The following is a 19,230-nucleotide window of genomic DNA, read 5'->3' on the forward strand; positions in this document are numbered from 1 at the left end:
TCTTTAAGAGCACGTGCCACCTAGACCTTGCACCCAAAGAGGAGACAAGGGCATAGGTGGAGCAGACCTGCAGGTCATTTACATGATCCAGCTAGGATACCTTCATCACACACTAGGGAGTGGAGGTGGTGAAATAAAATCAGATTCTGACACCTAGCAGAAGACCTTGCAGGCAAGGGTCCCACCCTAAAGTAGGCCTTTTTGGTTCCTTGATTATCCTCTCGTGTGCCGTCCTGGAAGGTGATAAGAGAAAACCTACGTTACTTACCGGTAACGTTATTTCTATGAACCTTCCAGGACGGCAGGCCTACTTCCCGCCCTATGTGGAGGGAAAAGATAAGCTAAACGCTAGGTGGTAAGTACCTATACGGAACAAGGTCCCTTGTGAACCAGTTCAGGATTACTTTATTACATACTGGGGATCAAGGGGAAGGGTGGGGACTTTTAAATTGTTAAGTGATTGTGTTTCCTGTGGGGAGGAGCCATCATCTCTCGTGTGCCGTCCTGGAAGGTTCATAGAAATAACGTTACCGGTAAGTAACGTAGGTTTTTTTTTCCAGGGAGTACAAGTGATGCCTTCGGTCAAGTACTCAACGATGCTGAGTAACGATAATTTGCAGTACTATTTGCCTTATTACAAAATAAGTGGGCACAAATTGCACTGCAAAATTAATTGCATTCGATTTGAACAGGAATGCAATATATCTATTTACTAATTAGGTGACTTCTGAAGGCAATTGGTTTCGTTAGATTTTTTTTGTTAGGGGTATCAGAGTAAAGGGGACTGAATACGAAAGCATTCCACACTTTTCAGATATTTGTATAAAAAAAAAAAAAAATGAAAACCATTTGTGTTGGTCTAGCCTAGCGCATAAAATCCCAATAAAATAAATTTACGTTTTTGCTTGTAACATGACCAAATGTGGAAAATTTCAAAGGGTATGAATACTTTTTCAAGGCACTGTGTGTGTGTGTGCGCTAGCGCACGCACGCACACTGCTGTGAAAAAGTATTTGCCCCCTTTCTGATTCTTTTTATTTTTTTGCATATTTCTCACACTTAAATGATTCAGATCATCAAACAAACTTATATTACACAAAGATAAGTAAATCCAAGATGCATTTTTTTAATTATTATTTCATGTATTAAGGGAAAAAAAGCTGTTCAATGTGAAAAAGTAATTGCCCCCTCCCATGCTGAATCATGAAAAAACTGTAATTAACCACAATTTTTTGGAAATCGGAGTTAAATTTCAGTTGCCACACCTAGGCCTGATTACCGCCAGACCTGTTGAATCATGAAATCGCATACATAGAAGCTGTCCGACAAAGTGAAGCACGCTAACGAATCACAAAAAGCCAAACATCATACCACAATCTAAAAAAATACAATAACAGATTAGAAACGAAGTAATGTACATGTATTGGTCTAGGAAGGGTTTTAAAGCCATTTCTAATGCCGCGTACACACAATATTTTTTCAGCATGAAAAAAACATTGTTTTTAAAAAATTTCATTTAAAATGATTGTGTGTGGGCTTTCAGGTTCTGAAAAACTACAATTTTTTTTTTTTTTCCGAACATGCTGCATTTTTTTATGTCGTTTTTCAGGTTGTAAAAAATGATTGTGTGTGTGGGCAAAAACAACGTTAAAAACCAGCACATGCTCAGAAGCAAGTTATGAGACGGGAGCGCTCGTTCTGGTAAAACTACTGTTCATAATGGAGTAAGCACATTCATCACGATGTAACAGACAAAAAAGCGCCAATCGTCTTTTACTAACACGGAATCGGCTAAAGCAGCCCAAAGGCGAATGGAACTTCCCCTTTATAGTGCCGTCGTACGTGTTGTGCGTCACCGCGCTTTGCTAGATAATTTTTGAAAAACGATGGTGTGTGGGCAACATCGTTTTAATGATGAAGTTGGAAAAACAATGTTTTTTCTACATGCTGAAAAACTACGTTTTTTTTTTTCATGCTGAAAAATGATCGTGTGTGCGCGGCATAAGGCATTGGAACACAAGTAAATCACGGGGGAAGAGTCAATATCCACAAATGGAGATAGCTTGGAACAGTGGTGATCCTTCTCAGGAGTGGCCAACCTACAAAAATTACACCAAGAGCATGACGACGACTCATCCAGGAGGTCATAAAAGAACCCAGAACAACATCTAAACAACTGCAGGTCTCACTTGCCTCGGGTAAAATTAGTGTTCATGATTCAACAATAAGAAAGAGACTGGGCAAAATGGCATCCATGGGTGAGTGCCAAAGCCACTGCTGAACAAAAAGAACACAAAGGCTCATCTCACATTTACCTAAAAACATCTTGATTTTCCCCAAGACTTTTAGGCAAATATTCTGTGGACTGATGAGACAAAAATGTTACTTTTTGGAAGGTGTGTGTCCCGTTATTCTGGCATAAAACTAATACAGCATTTCATAACAAGAATGTCCTACAAACAGTCAGACATTGATGGTAGCATGATGATCTGGGGCTGCTTTGCAGCTTCAGGACCTGGACAACTTACCATAATTGATGGAACCATGAATTCTGAGCTCTACCAGAAAATCCTAAAGGAGAATGTCCGGTCATCAGTTTGTGACCTCAAGCTTAAGTGCACTTGGGTTATGCAGCAGGGCAATGATCCGAAACACAACATTAAAGGGGTTGTAAAGGTTCGTTTTTTATTCTCTGAATAGGTTCCTTTAAGCTAGCGCATTGTTGGTTCGCTTACCTTTTCCTTCGATTTCCCTTCTAAATGTTTTTTTGTTTTTTTTGTTTTCTTTGTCTGAATTTCTCACTTCCTGTTCCTCCTCAGTAAGGTGTTCTAAATGACTTTCCACAGCTCGGATGATGGTGGAAAGCTTACTGAGGAGAAACAGGAAGTGAGAAATTCAAACAAAAAAAAAAAAAACATTTAGAAGGGAAATCGAAGGAAAAGGTAAGTGAACCAACAATGCACTAGCTTAAAGGAACCTATTTAGAAAATAAAAGACAAACCTTTACAACCCCTTTAAGGCCCCTTTCACACTGCGGTGACGGTATAGTGGCGCTAAAAACTGCATTTTGTATTTACTCGAGTTATCTTTGTGTAATAATAATGATCTGAGTCATTAAAGTGTGACAACTATGCAAAGAAAATCAGAAAGGGGGCAAAGATAAATAATTTCAGAACTTTTTCCACCTTTAATGTGACCTATAAACTGTTCAACTCAGTTGAACAACAAACCTGAAATATTTTCAGTGGAGGGAAGTAAAAATAAAATTTAATATGGTTGCATAAGTGTGCACCTCTTTGATTTTATTACAGCACTCAGTCTTTCGGGTTGTTTTACAACTGAGTTGTGCAGTTTATAGGTCACATTAAAGGTGGAAAAAGATGTGAAATGATTTATCTTTGTGTAAATTTTTTTTTTTTTTTTTTTTTTTTTTTTACATCACAGAAACCTGACATTTTAATGGGTAGGTTTAGAATGTGTGTGTGTGTATGTGTGTGTGTGTGTGTGTGTGTGTGTGTGTATGTGTATATATATATATATATATATATATATATATATATATATATATATACGCACACACATATATACGCACACACATGCGTGCACATTTTATTTCTTTTTTTTTTCCTTATATTTGGGGTCGACTCGAGTGATCCCTTTAACCCACTTCTATCATTCCTGTAATTTTCCTGTTTATCATGCGTTAGCCATTATATAACGTGTATAGGGTTTTATTTATGTTTCTGTGCTGTAATAACAGTTTTGGAATTTTTTAGCTTTTAGATTAACTATAATGCGTATAAGCTTGTGACTTTGTTTTCTTTAGTTTGCATTTTCTGTAGGTTAGATATTGCATGAATCCCAGCCTTTTTGTTGCAAGTTGTGGAGCTGTACAGCGGTGAAATAATTGAATTCTACAGAGCTAAATGCTGAAACTTTTGAATTACCCTTTTGCAATACCCACACGTTCGGTGGCTTCAACTAATTAAAAAACATTTGATGAAGACATGTAATAAACATTATTTACAGGGTTAGTTCTCTTAACACTGATATTCTTGTTGAATTGACACTGTTGAGTTTAGGACCGAAAAAACAAATCGATTATGAAATTAATCGATTACAATTTTCATAATCGATTAATCGGCCAGTAACATAATGGGGTTAAAAAAAACTAAAATGAGCCTTTTATAGTCAAAAAAGCAAATCGCTACTGTAAATATTACTTTCACTGTCCCACAGTAAAAAAAATTAACCCCTTACAATAGCGATTATTTGCTCCTTTTTTGTACGTGTTTTTTTTTTTTAACCCAATCATTATGTTACTAAACATCTCAGGCCTGGGTTCACACCTCTGTTTTTGGTGCTTTTTGCAGAAACACACTACAGTTCATATACATGTTTTCCTATGGGACACGTTCACATCCATGATTTTTTTCCGGCTGCTGCGTATTTGGAAAGGGCAAGGACTTTTTAACGCAAAGCGGTGCTATTTTTTTTTTTTTTTTTTGTTCAATATACTTCAATGGAGAAGCTGCAGAAAAGCATGTACCGTATTTTCCGGCGTATAAGACGACTTTCTGGATGCAAAAAAATGCATCCAAAGTCGGGGGTCGTCTTATACGCCGGGTATACGCTAAGTACTCACTTTTTTCCCCAGCGCTGACAGACCCCCATGCTGCGATCGCGAGCGTGTATTGATTTCAAAGCCGCGCCTTCACTGCAGAGTGTTCTGTGATAGGAGGAACAAAAATCTTCCCAGCAGCGCCTCTGTTCTTTGTTCCTCCTATCACAGATGCCTTCTCATCCTCGGACGAGATGAGAAGACGTCCGTGATAGGCGGAAAACATAACAGAGGCGCTGCTGGGAAGATTTTTGTTCCTCCTATCACAGAACACTCTGCAGTGAAGGCGCGGCTTTGAAATCAATACACGCTCGCGATCGCAGCATGGGGGACTGTCAGCGCTGGGGAAAAAAGTGAGTGTTATTGCACTGGGGGCAACAAGTACAGGCACAGTGGGGGCAAGTGATGGCAATGTGGGGGGCATGTAATGGCACAGTGGCAATGTGGGGGCATGTAATGGCACAGTGGCAATGTGGGGGCATGTAATGGCACAGTCTGGGCATGTAATGTAATGTAATGGCACAGTGAGGAATGTAATGGCACAGTGAGATTTGAAAAAGACTGTTTCTGTCAGCGGTTCTGGCTACCCCTCAGCTTCCAGAAAGACAGTAAGAAGGGGGTAGTCTTATACAGTGAGTATATCCCAAAACCAAAATTTTTCCTGGAAAATTAGGGGGTCGTCTTATACGCCGGGTCGTCTTATACGCCGGAAAATACGGTAATGTGTTTTTGCGGCAATTTGTGTTTTGTAATCTGCCCAACAACAAATTGGCCCAAAAAAATGTAAAAATGCATTATTATTTTTTTAAGGCTATTATCCAATTGATCGAAACAATAATCGGCCAACTAATCGATTATGAAAAAAATCGTTAGTTGCAGCCCTAGTTGAGTTTAGTCACACACTGGGTTTATCCCTTGGAGATTCCTGCAAAGAAATAACTTTATTGGACTTCACTTGTAGTTTGTGCACTGCCTGTGAAAAGTACAAATGCACCACTAAGATATAATTTTATTATGAAGCAATGTTGGAGTTGTGTTTGTGACAAGTGGTTAATTTCCTAATACACACATTAAGGACCGCCTCCTGCAGATATACGTCGGCAGAATGGCACGGCTGGGCACAGGCACGTACCTGTACGTCCTCTTTAAGTGCCCAGCCGTGGGTCGCGGGCATGTGCCCGTGACCCGGTCCGAAGCTCCGTGACCGCAGCTGCGGGACCCGATCGCCGCCGGAGTCCCGCGAACGGTCCCCGGAGCTGAAGAACGGAGAGAGCGGTGTGTAAACACAGCTTCCCCGTTCTTCAAAGTGGCAGCTTCATTGATCGTTTGTTCCCTAATATAGGGAAACACGATCAGTGACGTCACACGTCCAGCCCCGCCCCCCTACAGTTAGAAAAACATATGAGGTCACACATAACCCCTACAGAGCCCCCTAGTGGTCAACTCCCAAATTGCAATTGTCATTTTCACAGTAAACAATGCATTTTTATAGCATTTTTTTGCTGTGAAAATTACAATGGTCCCAAAAATGTGTCAGAATTGTCCAATGTGTCTGCCATAATGTCGCAGTCACGAAAAAAAAAATCGCTGATCGCCGCCATTGGTAGTAAAAAAAATAATAATAAAAATACAATAAAACTTTCTCCTATTTTGTAAACGCTATGAATTTTGCGCAAACCAATCGATGAACGCTCATTTCGATTTTTTTTTTTTTTTTTTTTTTTTTTACCAAAAATAGGTAGAAGAATACGTATCGGCCTAAACTGAGGGAAAAATTTTTTTTTTTTATATCTTTTTGGGGGATATTTATTATAGCAAAAAGTAAAAAATATTGATTTTTTTTTTCAAAATTGTCGCTCTATTTTTGTTTATAGCGCAAAAAATAAAAACCGCAGAGGTGATCAAATACCACCAAAAGAAAGCTCTAAGTGGTTAAGCAACTGATTTGGCCAATATGAGGGTGCGTTGCTGGCCTTAAAGGAAACTATAGTTGTTGTTTTTTTATTTACTGATTACATATATTAAATTATTAATGCAGTGTTTCTGATGATTTTTGCATGTCTATTTTTTCTGAGAGAAGCAGTAAAACGGTGTAGTACTGTAAAGTACAAAGTATAACCTGTGTAAGTAAAGAACTAATATGGCTGCCCCCATGTACATATAAATATACAAATTAGGGTTGTCCCGGGACCGATACTGAGCATTTGCGCCAGTACTTGTACTCGCGCAAATGCTCCCGATGCTTCGCCGAATACTTTTTTTTTCTCTGAGTGGGGGCGTGGAGCGGTCGGAGAGGAGACCGAGAGGAGACTGAGGGGGCGGAGAGCAGAGCAGTCCTCGGGTATGTATAACATACCACTGTAGGAGAGCTGCTGCCGCTGCCGCCGTCTAGTTGTTCGGCGCTCAGGGAACATAACAGCTTTCATTTGAATAGCTGTATGTTCCCCGCCGCGCATCTTCATAGCCCCTCCCCCTTGTCCGGGCACTTTGATAGATAGATCACCCATCCCAGGGGCTATGACGGTGCGCGGTGGGGAACATACAGCTATTCAAATGAAAGCTGTTATGTTCCCTGAGCGCCGAACAACTAGACGGCGGGGGAGACCCACACAAAGCCGATATTGGGAGACACAGCGGTGCATTTGGGGGGGAGAAACAAGGGGAGACATGGCTGCGTTTTGGGGGGAGACATGGCTGCGTTTTGGGGGGAGACATGGCTGCGTTTTGGGGGGAGACATGGCTGCGTTTTGGGGGGAGACATGGCTGCGTTTTGGGGGGAGACATGGCTGCATTTTTAAAAAAAGTATCGGTAATCGGTATCGGCGAGTACATGAAAAAAAGTATCGGTACTTGTACTCGGTCCTAAAAAAGTGGTATCGGGACAACCCTAATACAAATTATACACTGCAAAACTTGTTGCAGCTAAAAGCAGCTTCCTTGATGGATTTCTCTCTCCTGCAGTAATCTGGTCTATAAAATGCATAAATGTGTGTAGTTGAGCAAAGTATACATATACTTTTTTTGCATTAACATGTTATGATTATTTATTCAAGCTGATCTCAATTTTATACATTTTAAATTATTTGTAAACAGTATTGATAAGACTATAAATTGTAACACATTTTATTATATAAGGTACTAATGGATACATTGTTGGACCAAAGATTAAGATTACTATTTAACAGCTAAGATTTTTGAAGTGGAACTGAGAAAAAAAAAACATTGTAAAGGCTGTCCGTAGCGTTAACACAGCTTTGTTTTTTTGAGTCCCCTGTAACATACGGGGTTATTTACGAAAGGCAAATACACTTTGCACTACAAGTGCAAACTACAAGTGTAACGTGCACTGGAAGTACAGTCGCTATAAATCTGAGGGGTAGATCTGAAATTAGGAGAAGCTCTGCTGATTTTATTATCCTATCGTGTGCAAGCTAAAATGTTGTTTATCTTCTTTGCATGTCCCCCTCAGATCTACAGTGACTGCACTTCCAGATGCAATTTCAAATGCACTTGTAGTGCAAGGTGGATTTTCCCTTTCGTAAATAACCCTCATAGTTTTATTACCTGTAGGTCCAATATCCTTCAACTTTGTGTAATAGGGTGACAATGTGGTGCGGTTCATTGTGTTTTAAAATTGCACAGCTGCATTGCCATCCTGCGCTGAATATTTCACTCCCTGGCATGATCATCTCTCCTGGGCTGTTTGGGGTGAATTGCAGTCTACAAATGGTAGTCTAATCTTTAGACCTTTTGGATAATGCATTCTTCAGGTAAATCTCACAAAAACATTAATTGTATTTTTTTATTTTAGGTCCTTAATAAAAGAAACGTGAAACGCCCGAGTGTGAAGAAAGATAAACACTGTGGCAGTAGGGATTTTAACAGCATTCAAGAGCTGTATCCTTTTTTTTTCTTCTTTTTTTTTTTTTATATTCATTGTTATTCATTAGTTTAAAAACAAACACTGTGTGGTTTGTTCTATGTCTCTATGGTGGTTTGTATAATCTCTGTATTTGCGATGTATGCATCCTTTACACTTTCTCATAGTATTGAGGTGGAGACGGAAGAAGAGAACCTACTGGATGCTTATTCCACTCCTGCAAAGGTAGGTCTTGAAAATTACAGGTTTCACATTTGTTAGAGTGCTCATAAATATAAAGTGGACAGTATATGCTGATTTTGTGGTGTGCTGTGTCGAAAAAAATCACAAATATGGCTGCTTAATGAGCATATTTGAAGGCAACTGATTGTGCCAGCCACAGTCAACCTCCCAAAGGAAATGCCTTATCAGTCAATTGTCCCTTTTAGGCCTCTTTCACATGGACGGATAGAATAGTGCTTTTAGCTGCGGATTCTACTGCAGCTAGAAGCACACAATGCTTTCCTATGACACCCTTCACACACTGCTGCGGTTTCGTTACCTGCGGTTTGGTGTGAATAGAAAAAATAGAATTGAATACGTCCAGGTGTGATCTGGCGCAGCTATCTGCATATAACCGCAGGTAATCGCAGTGCACTGTGTCAGCTGCGTTTGGTATGAATCTTGAGGGGGAACTCCACGCCAAATTTTAAATAAAAAAACGGACCACCCCAAAATCCTGGGCCCCCCCCACCCTAGGTGAATGAGTATGGGGTACATCGTACCCCTACCCATTCACCTGGAGGGGAAAAAAAAAACACGCCACACAGGTTTTAAAAGTCTTTTATTAGGCTTCTCTGCTATCTTCTTGCAGCTCTTTTACTAGAGGGGGGGGGGGGGCGGTCTTCCTGGTCGCCTACTTCCCTCTTCTCTTCTTGGATGTTGACACATCGCTTCCTCCCGCTGTAATGCCGGGCGCGCAACCATTTATTTGGGCCTCTTATGACGTTGCAGTCCCAACGTGCTCCGCGTGGTGATGACATAAGGGGGCGGATATATCCCGGTGACCCCACCCCCTTATGTCGTCACCACCCGGAGCATGATGGGACTGTGACGTCATAAGAGGATAGAATACATGTAGTAGGAGACATGGTGGGTGCAAATGAGGAGGAGTCAGGGGCATAGTTAAGGTTTTGCAGAGCCTCCAGTGCATGCAAATGGTCTACTTTATTAGCGAGTGAGGCAACTACGATCACAATCTGGGGGTAGGTAATGGCGGACCCAAGGCGACCATATAATTTTTTTTTTTTTTTTTTAAGGCCATTTTACCATTGAGCAGTTAGGGGTATGGTTTGGTTAGCTGTAGCGAAATTGTAAATTGCCAGTTTCAGTATGTGTGAGCTCTTCAGGGGTTGTGTGGTGTTGTGTTTTTTTTGTTTTTTTAAAGTAAGGCCCCATCTTGGTCTTAATGAATATGGTTTTGTAGGACTGCTTTTAACATTCTGTAGATGTTAGACCATGGATTGTTTACCAATTAGCATGTCTTCCAGAAGTAGTAAAAAGTGCCAGTCTCGCTGCATCCCCTGAAGCATTGTGGCCGTTAATTTGGTTTATTATGTCTGACGGGACCAGATGCTATTTGTATTACAATTTTTGTCTCAAAGGCAAACGCACTAAGAGAATTTATATTTTGTTGTCTGTCAAATTTGGGTCCAGTCTTCTGCCTCCAGTTCCTCCTCCCAAGTGTGTATGTTGTATGGTGAGCTTCCAAGTTAGGAGGGAGGAATGTAAAATGAATATCATCCCCGTTGAATGCAGACCTGTTCAAATCTTTAAATCTGAAGTCTGTATATAAAGGATTAAAAGTAGGGTTAAAGCATATGTTCACCTTTTGACAAAAAATAATAAATGCACAATTTATTTATTTTTTTTGCAGGTAAAAAAATACATTTATAATTTTTTGTTTTGGGAGCCTTGTTCGTACCTCGTACATTCTAACAGGAACACTCGAACTACCACGGAGCTCACAACGCTGTGATAGTTAATTGAAAACTATAAGCTGACAGCCGCAAAGGCTGACGTACCATGTAGTTTTCCATTTAAAAAGGACTCGGCCACGTCTTTTTTGAATTGTGGCCGCAGACACAGGGAGATGCGGGGGCTGGTGCATTCATAATATGAATATGGGTGTAACATGTTATAAAAGGTGAACTTCTCTTTTTTAAATGTAATCATACGCACAATGTAGTGCAGTGTTTCTCAACTCCAGTCCTCAAGGCGCCCCAACAGGTCATGTTTTCAGGCTTTCCATTATTTTGCACAGGTGATTTGATCAGTTTCACTGCCTTGGTAATTACCACAGCCATTTCATCTGAGGGAAATCCTGAAAACCTGACCTGTTGGGGCGCCTCGAGGACTGGAGTTGAGAAACACTGATGTAGTGTTTCGTTTAGAAATAACATAATCAATTAGAGCAAGCAAACTTGAATTTCTTCTTTTGGATGAACCAAGCCCTAATGCCGCGTACACACGATCATTTCTCTTCCGTTCATGGACGGACACAGCAGCATTGACATTGGGGTTATATACCTTCCTTCTAGGAGAGACTAGGCAGAAAGAAGCAGGGCCGTGCTGCTGTGGGGTACTGTATTTTTTATTGTGCTGTATTTTTTTTTTTTATTGTGGGGTGTGTTTTACACGTGTACGGCCGCCATTTTGCCGGAGCCACGGCTCTATATGTCGGCGGACATTTTTTGTAGCCCGCATGCTGTTTTTCTGCATGTCGGCGGCCATCTTAGAAAAGTTTTGGCCTCTAGTGTCTGGAATAACGGCGCCAACACCGCAGTTTTTTCTTCCTGACACGACACAGGCAGCACTCTCAGCTCTGCACAGTGGTACAGCCTGGTTCTGGGTGGTGAGTCCCTGGGGGTCCCTTGCTCTCTAACAGCCGGGAGGGTGACCGGTGGCTCTCGTTTTTTTGTCTGCAGTACTAAGGTGGCATATTTAGCTGGGACAGCATGGAGTCTGAACCACAAGGGCCCTCATTTGAGGCTTCTACCCCAACCATGCCAGAGTTAACCCTTAGTGCCCCTGCGGCCTCGTTGGATGCTATGACGGCAGTCCTGGAGGCGTTTGTTGCCAGGATTGAAGCGGCAAGTGGCCAGAAGGGGGGTAAAAAGCGCCCCCTCCCTGAGCCTGCTTCTGGGGATGTCTCCGACGCAGAATCAGGTGCTGCTTCTGCATTTGACCCTGTTTCTGTCATGTCAGATGATGCAGACTTAGCCCACGCGGACAGTGAGGATGACTCTGCTTCAGGTTCAAAGCAGGATAAGGAATTTGTTGGAGCTCTTATCACTGCGGTGCGGGATACTCAGAAACTTGAGGATTTGGCAGAGGCATCAGACATGCCGGTCCCTTTTGGGTTCCGCAAGCCACCCCGCACCGCAAAAGTGTTTCCTTGTGTTCCGTATCTGGACGAACTGGTATACAAGGAATGGGAACGGCCGCAGAAAGTTTTTGCTGTACCAAAATACTTTGCGGTCCGTTACCCACTTTTTTAGGAAATCCTCCTCAAACGGGTATCTCCTCCATCAGTGGACCCTCCGGTGTCAAGCTGAACAAGGCCACCATGTTACCTGTGGAAGGGGCTCACGCTTTTAAGGACCCCGCAGATAGGAGAGCTGAGGCTGTGGCCCGCTCCTTATTCACAGTGGTGGGGTCGGAGGTGAGACCGGTTTTGGCCGGAGGGCTCTGGTGTCGCAGACACTTAACGAACGGGCTAAGTCCCTGGTGCAGAAGCTGGAGGCGCAGAATGTTTCTGAGACCTGCGTGGACCTGACCGACCAGTTGGTGCAAGGTCTGAAATTTGTCTGTGAGTCAGCCCTGGATACGCTCCCCTTGCTCTCCAGGGCCTCCACCTACGCGGTGGTACTACGCCGCCTTGTGTGGCTAAAGTGTTGGTCTGCGGACCAGTCCTCTAAGAAGTCCCTGGTGGACCCTTTAAGGGTGAACGGCTTTTTGGGGCGTCCCTGGATCATAAAAGATGCCACAGGCGATAAGAGCACTCTGCTCCCGCAATCTGGGAAGGGTAAGGAGCCTCGCCGTAAGCAAGGGCCCTCTTTTACTGCCCCCAAGCGTTTTTTTCGCCCGCCAAATGCGGCAGGAAAGTTTCCATGGTGCTAAGGCGTCCACTGAAGGGCAAAAGCGCCCCTGGTACCGCAAGCCCAACAAGCCTGCCTCCGCATGAAGATCTGCCCCCGCGCACATCTCGGGTGGGGGGCCGGCTTTGCGAATTCGCGGCTCAGTGGAGGTCTCTTCTTTCCGACCGTTGGGTTTGCGAGGTTGTTTCCTCGGGGTACAAGATAGTTTCTCTCTTGTCCACCAAACAGATTTTTTCCCTCCAACCTCTGGCTTCCTCCGGGTCGCCTGAAGGATCTGTCAGGGGCTGTCCAGGATCTGCTGGTCAGGGGAGTGATTGTGCCGGTTCCCTCAACGGAACGGTTTCAGGGGTTTTACTCCAATCTGCTTGTAGTCCCCAAGAAGGATGGGGTCCGTCCAATCCTGGACCTCAAGGCCCTCAATTGCTTTGTCAAAGTGCAAAAATTCTGGATGGAGTTGATTCGCTCAATGAATGGCAGCGATCCATCAGGGGGATTTCCTAACATCCTTGGATATCAAGGATGCGTACCTGCATATCCCTATATGTGCAAAACGCCAGAGGTTTCTGCGCTTTGCGGTCGGGGAGGACCACTTCCAATTTGTGTCTCTCCCGTTCGGCCTGGCTTCGGCACCACGGGTATTCACCAAGGTGCTCGCCCCGATTCTGGCCCTGCTGCGGCAGCGTGGGATCGCTATCGTGGGATTCCTGGACGACCTTCTGAGAGCTGCCTCAAGCTCAGAATTGGAAGAGGACGTGTCTATCACCTGTCAGACCCTCCGAGAATTCGGTTGGCTGCTGAAAATCCAGAAGTCAGTACTGGTACCGTCTCAGCAGCTGGAATATCTGGGTCTGGACCTGGATTCCTCGGAGGCGGTGCAGCGGTTGCCGACCCAGAAATGGGCGTCGCTTCGCTTTTGCACGAGAGTGCTAGGTCTGATGGTGACCTCTTTCGAGGCAGGTCCGTATGCCCAATTCCACACGAGTGTTACAGAAAGAGAGATTCTGTCACGTTGGAACAAACTTCCTTCGATTACCAGATTCGGGTGAGTCGACTGATTAAGTCCTCCCTAGTGTGGTGGCTGACCTCTCCGGTACTCCGGACCGGGAAATCGTTTCTGCCGCGTCACTGGACAGTGATCACGACGGATGCCAGCCTCTCCGGCTGGGGGGGTGTCCAGTCAGCCCAGGGGCGCTGGACTCAAGAGGAGTCCCGCCTTCCAATCAATGTACTGGAGCTCCGAGCGATCAAGTTGTGTCTCTCCAAGTGGTCTCTGTGTCTGCAAGGTCGACCGATCAGAATCCAGTCCGACAACGCCACGGCCATGGCATACGTCAATCATCAGGGGGGCACACGAAGCTCGACTGCAGCGACGGAAGTCGCACACATCCTCCGGTGGGCCTAAAGCTACGTTCCAGCTCTGTCGGCGGTGTACATTCCAGGGTGCTGAATTGGTAAGCCGACTATCTAAGTTGCCAAAGGCTAGACCAAGGAGAATGGTCGCTACACCCGGAGGTGTTTCAGACTCTGCCAAAAATGGGGCACTCCAGATGTGGACCTTCTAGCGTCCCGTCTCAATCGGAAGGTGTCGCGATTCGTGACCAGGTCGAGGGACCCATGGGTGGACGCGTCAGACGCGCTGGTGGCGCCTTGGGGTCACTATCGCCTAATTTACGCCTTCCCTCCCCTGCAGCTTCTTCCTCACCTGCTGCGCAGGGTGGAAGCCGAGGGGATACCAACAATCCTGATCGCCCCGTATTGGCCGTGCCATCCCTGGTACGCGGACCTGGTGCATCTGGTGGCAGACGTTCCCTGGCGTCTACCCCTGAGAGAAGACCTTCTGTCGCAAGGTCCTATCTTTCACCCTGCTTTACAGTCGCTGGCTTTGACGGCGTGGCTGTTGAGAGCCAGGTGTTGAAGGACCGAGGCCTGTGGGGCTCGGTGATTTCTACCATGCTACGAGCACGGAAGTCTACTTCACGAAAGATTTACCATCGTACGTGGAAGGCCTACATCTCTGTGTGAAGAGATGAAGTGGAACCCCCCATACATACGTGGTGTCCCGGATTCTGCTGTTTTTACAGCGTGGAGTGGATCAGGCTCTCGACTTAAGTACGGTTAAGAGTCAGATCTCGGCTCTAGCTGTTTACTTTCAGCGACCCTTGGCGGCGCACTCCTTGGTGCGTACGTTTGTACAGGGGGTCCGGCATGTGGCCCCTCCTGTGCGTCCTCCACTGCCTCCATGGGACTTGAATTTAGTTCTTTCGGCACTTCAAGAAGCTCCGTTTTAGGACATTCAAAAGATTCCTTTGTTGACTTTGTCTCAGAAGGTGGTTTTTCTGGTGGCAATTACTTCGGTCAGACACGTATCTGAACTGGCGGCCTTGTCTTGCAAGGCTCCTTACTTGGTCATCTATGAGGATAAAGTGGTGCTGCGGCCGCAGCCATCATTCCTTCTAAAGGTTGTTTCGGCTTTTCACATCAATGAGGACATTGTTTTGCCATCCTCTCGAATGTCCTCAAAGGGAGCTTCTTGAAGCACCAAGAGGACTAAATTCAAGTCCCATGGGGGCAGTGGAGGGCGCACAGGAGGGGCCACATGTCGGACCCCTTGTACAAACGTTCGCACCAAAGAGTGCGCTGCCAAGGGTCGCTGAAAGTAGACAGTTGGAGCCGAAATCTGACTCTTAACCGTACTTAAGGCGAGAGCCTGGTCCACTCCTCGCTGTAAGAACAGCAGAATCCAGGACACCACGTATGTACGGGGGTGCCATCTCATCTCACCTTCCGATTGAGACGGGACGCTAGAAGGTCCACGTCTGGAGTGCCCCACTTTTGGCACAGACTCTGAAACACCTCCGGGTGGAGTGACCACTCTCCTTGGTCTAGTGTTTGGCGACTTAGTTCGTCGGCTTGCCAATTCTGTACTCCCGAAATGTACACGACCGATAGAGCCGGAACGGACCTTTCGGCCCACCGAAGGATGTGCGCGACCTCCGTCGCTGCAGCTGAGCTCCGTATGCCTCCCTGATGATTGACAAATGCCACAGCCGTGGCGTCGGACTGGATCCTGACGGGTCAACCCTGCAGATCCAGGGACCACCTGGCAAGGCACAGCTTGATTGCTCGGAGCTCCAGTATATTGATAGGAAGGCGGGACTCCTGAGTCCAGCGCCCCTGAGCTGACTGGGTGCCCCAGATGCCCCCCCAACCGGAGAGGCTGGCATCCGTCGTGACCACTGTCCAATTGCACGGCAGAAACTACTTCCTTGTTCGAAGCACCGGAGACGTCGGCCACCACACCAGGGAAGACTTGACCAGATGACTCAACTGAATCTGGTAATCCAGAGACGAAGGGAGCTTGTCCCAACGTGACAGAATTTCCTTCTGTAGCACTCGGGTGTGGAATTGGGCATACGGAACTGCCTCGAAAGAGGCCCCCATCAGACCCAGAACCCTCATGCTGAACCGAAGAGATGACCACTTCTGGGACGACAACTGCTGCACCGCTGATTGCAGTGTCTGAAGTTTCTCTGTTGGAAGAAAAACTCTCGCCTCCGCGGAATCCAGGACTAGCCCCAGGTATTCCAGTCGCTGAGACGGAACTAACACTGACTTCTGGATATTCAAAAGCCAGCCGAACTCTTGGAGAGTCTGACACGTGATAGACGCGTCCTCTTCTAATTCTGAGCCTGAGGAAGCTCTCAGGAGAAGGTCGTCCAGATATCCCACGATAGCGATCCCTCGCTGCCTCAGCAGGGCCAGTATCGGGGCGAGCACCTTGGTGAAAACCTGTGGTGCCGATGTCAGGCCGAACGGTAGGGCCACAAATTGAAAATGGTCCTCCCCGATCGCAAAGCGCAGAAACTTCTGGTGCTTTGTGCATATGGGAACATGCAGGTACGCGTCCATGATATGCAAGGACGCCATAAAGTCCCCCTGATGGAGCGCTGCTATCACCGAGCGAATCGACTCCATCCTGAATTTTTGCACTTTGACAAAACAATTGAGGGACTTGAGGTCCAGGATTGGACGGACCCCTTCCTTCTTGGGGACTACAAACAGATTGGAGTAAAACCCCTGAAACCGTTCCGCTGAGGGAACTGGCACAATCCCTCCCCTGACCAGAAGATCCTGGACCGCCCCTGACAAATCCTTCCGGCAATCCGGAGGAAGCTGGAGGTTGGAAGGAAAAAATCTGTTTGGTGGACAAGAGAGAAACTCGATCTTGTACCCCGAGGAAACTACTTCGCAAACCCAACGGTCGGAAAGAAGAAAGAAGAAACCTCCACCAAACCGCAAAGTTGGCCCCCCGCCCGTGTCTCGGGGGTAGTAAAGGAGGGCCCTTGCTTACGGCGAGGCTCCTTGCCCTTCCCAGACTGCGGGAGCAGTGTGCTCTTACCACCTGTGGCATCCTTTATGATGTCATCCAGGGACACCCCAAAAAGCCGTTCACCCTTAAAGGGTAAATCCACCAAGGCCTTCTTGGAGGACTGGTCCGCAGACCAACACTTCAGCCACACAAGGTGGCGTAGTACCACTGCGTATGCCCTGGAAAGCAAGGGGAGCGTATCCAGGGCTGACTCACAAACTTCAAACCCTTAACCAACTGTTCAGCCAGGTCCTTACAGGTCTCGGAAGCATCCTGCGCCTCCAGCAGCAATAACTTTGCCCGTTCGGTCAGTGTCTGCGACACCAGAGCCCCGGCCAGAACCGGTCTTGCTGCCGAACCCACTACTGTGAACATGGAGCGGGCCACAGCCTCCACTTTCCTGTCTGCGGGGGCCTTTAAAGGCGGGAGCCCCTTCCACCGGCAACGTGGTGGCTTTGCTCAATCTGGACACGGGAGGGTCCACTGACGGAGGAAAGACACACTTTTTTAAAAAGTCCACCTCAAAGGGATAATGGGTCGCAAAGTATTTTGGAACAGCAAAAACTTTCTGCGGCGTATCCTATTCCTTGTATAACAATTTGTCCAAATATGGAATACAAGGAAACACTTTTGCGGTGCGGGGCGGTTTGCGGAACCCAAAACGGATCGGCACATCCGATGCCTCTGCCAAATCCTCAAGTTTCTGAGTATCGCGCACCGCAGAAATAAGAGCTCCAACAAATTCCTTATCATTCACTGACCCTGAAGCGGAGTCATCCTCACTGTCCGCGTGGGTTAAGCCTGCATCATCTGACATGAAATAACCAGAGCCAGACGCAATAGTAGGGCCTGATTCTGTATCAGAGAAATCCCTAGAAGCAGACTCAGGAGGGGGCGCTTTTTACCCTCCTTCTGGCCACTTGTCGCTTCAATCCTGGCGAGAAACGCCTCCAGGACAGCCGTCGTTGCCTCCAACAGATGCGGCAGGGGCACTTAGGGTTAACTCAGGCATTGCTGGGGAAGAAGCTCCTAGTTCAGGCTCCATGATGCCCCACCGCTGTGCCACCCTAGTACTGCAAAGCAGACAAATCCACCGGTCACCTCCCGGCTGCAGAAACAGAAGGCAGGGGCCCCCAGGGAACTCGCCACCCCACCCGGTTGCAGAGAGAGCTGAAAACGCTGAGGAATGCAGAGAAGTGCTGGCTGCGCTGTGTCTGTCCCTCAGGGATGATTCGCAGGCTTTTGCAGCGCTATTGCAGGCACTAGAGGCCAAGACTTTTTCAAGATGGCCGCCGTCTGAGGTAAAAAGCACCATGCGGGCTACAAGAAAATGGCCGCCGACCATGTAAACCGCATCTGCGGCAAAATGGCGGCCAAACGCGGTTTAAAAAAAAAGTGACAACACCACACATGGCCAGCACATACAGCAGCACCCCCAAACGTAAAAAAATCACAGCCCCCCGCAACACACGGTCCCTGGTGGCGATAAAACCCCAGGAGGCCCCCCCCTCACAGCCGCCACCCAGTATGGGGAAGGAGGGAGAGGAAAAGGAGAGAGGAAAGCAGGGCGGACCCTCAGTCGACCTCCCCAGGGAAGCACCAGCCATACCACCTTGCCATGGCAAGGGGACTACTTACCCGTCCTGCAACCACCGGCTGGAGGCATTCCGGACAGAACCAACATCCGCTAAACATGGCTTTCGGCCAGACACACTGTGACAAGGCCATAGAGACCGGTCATATGTGTGCCCTGGAACATGTAGTTCCCCGGCCGCCCCTGGAGCAATGGGGCCTGTCGTGGAAAACCCAGAGCTGAGCTGAGGGCCGGCATACGCTCGATGGCTGAACATGGGGGGACTACAAGAGTCAAGACCCAGCCTGTCACCCAGTCGGCAGTTGATAGAAGAATCTCAGGATTCAAAAAAATGCAGTAACAAACAATAAAAGCGAAAAAATCGCAAAAAAAATCCAGAGTACAGGGACTCTAGAAGGCCATGTCCTCTCCTGACATTAGGCAGAAAAAAAACTGGAGCTGCTGGGGCAGAGTGTGGGTTATACCCGGGGGACCACACCCCCTGGGAGGAGCTGTTATGAGGAAAGAGTTGTTAACACTTAAAGTGATGTTTTTCTGCCTAACTCTCCTGGAAGGAAGTGGATATAACCCTAAGGTCAAAAGCTGCTGTGTCCGTCTATGAACGGAAGAGAAATCCTATTTTTTCGG

The 19,230-nt window shown here is 46.4% G+C and overlaps 1 protein-coding gene across 2 annotated transcripts in view; it reads left to right on the top strand.

Moving 5' to 3' along the window:
- Positions 1 to 19,230, top strand: part of POLA2 (DNA polymerase alpha 2, accessory subunit) — a 134,065-nt gene that overhangs the window by 14,035 nt on the left and 100,800 nt on the right. For both annotated transcript variants that reach the window (XM_040328640.1, XM_040328639.1), the window contains exons 4-5: positions 8,433 to 8,518; positions 8,669 to 8,726. In XM_040328640.1, the coding sequence (XP_040184574.1) occupies positions 8,433 to 8,518; positions 8,669 to 8,726 (144 nt within the window). The remainder of the gene's footprint in view (positions 1 to 8,432; positions 8,519 to 8,668; positions 8,727 to 19,230) is intronic.

The sequence above is a fragment of the Rana temporaria genome, chromosome 11 (genome assembly GCF_905171775.1).
Source record: "Rana temporaria chromosome 11, aRanTem1.1, whole genome shotgun sequence".
Taxonomy (NCBI): domain Eukaryota; kingdom Metazoa; phylum Chordata; class Amphibia; order Anura; family Ranidae; genus Rana; species Rana temporaria.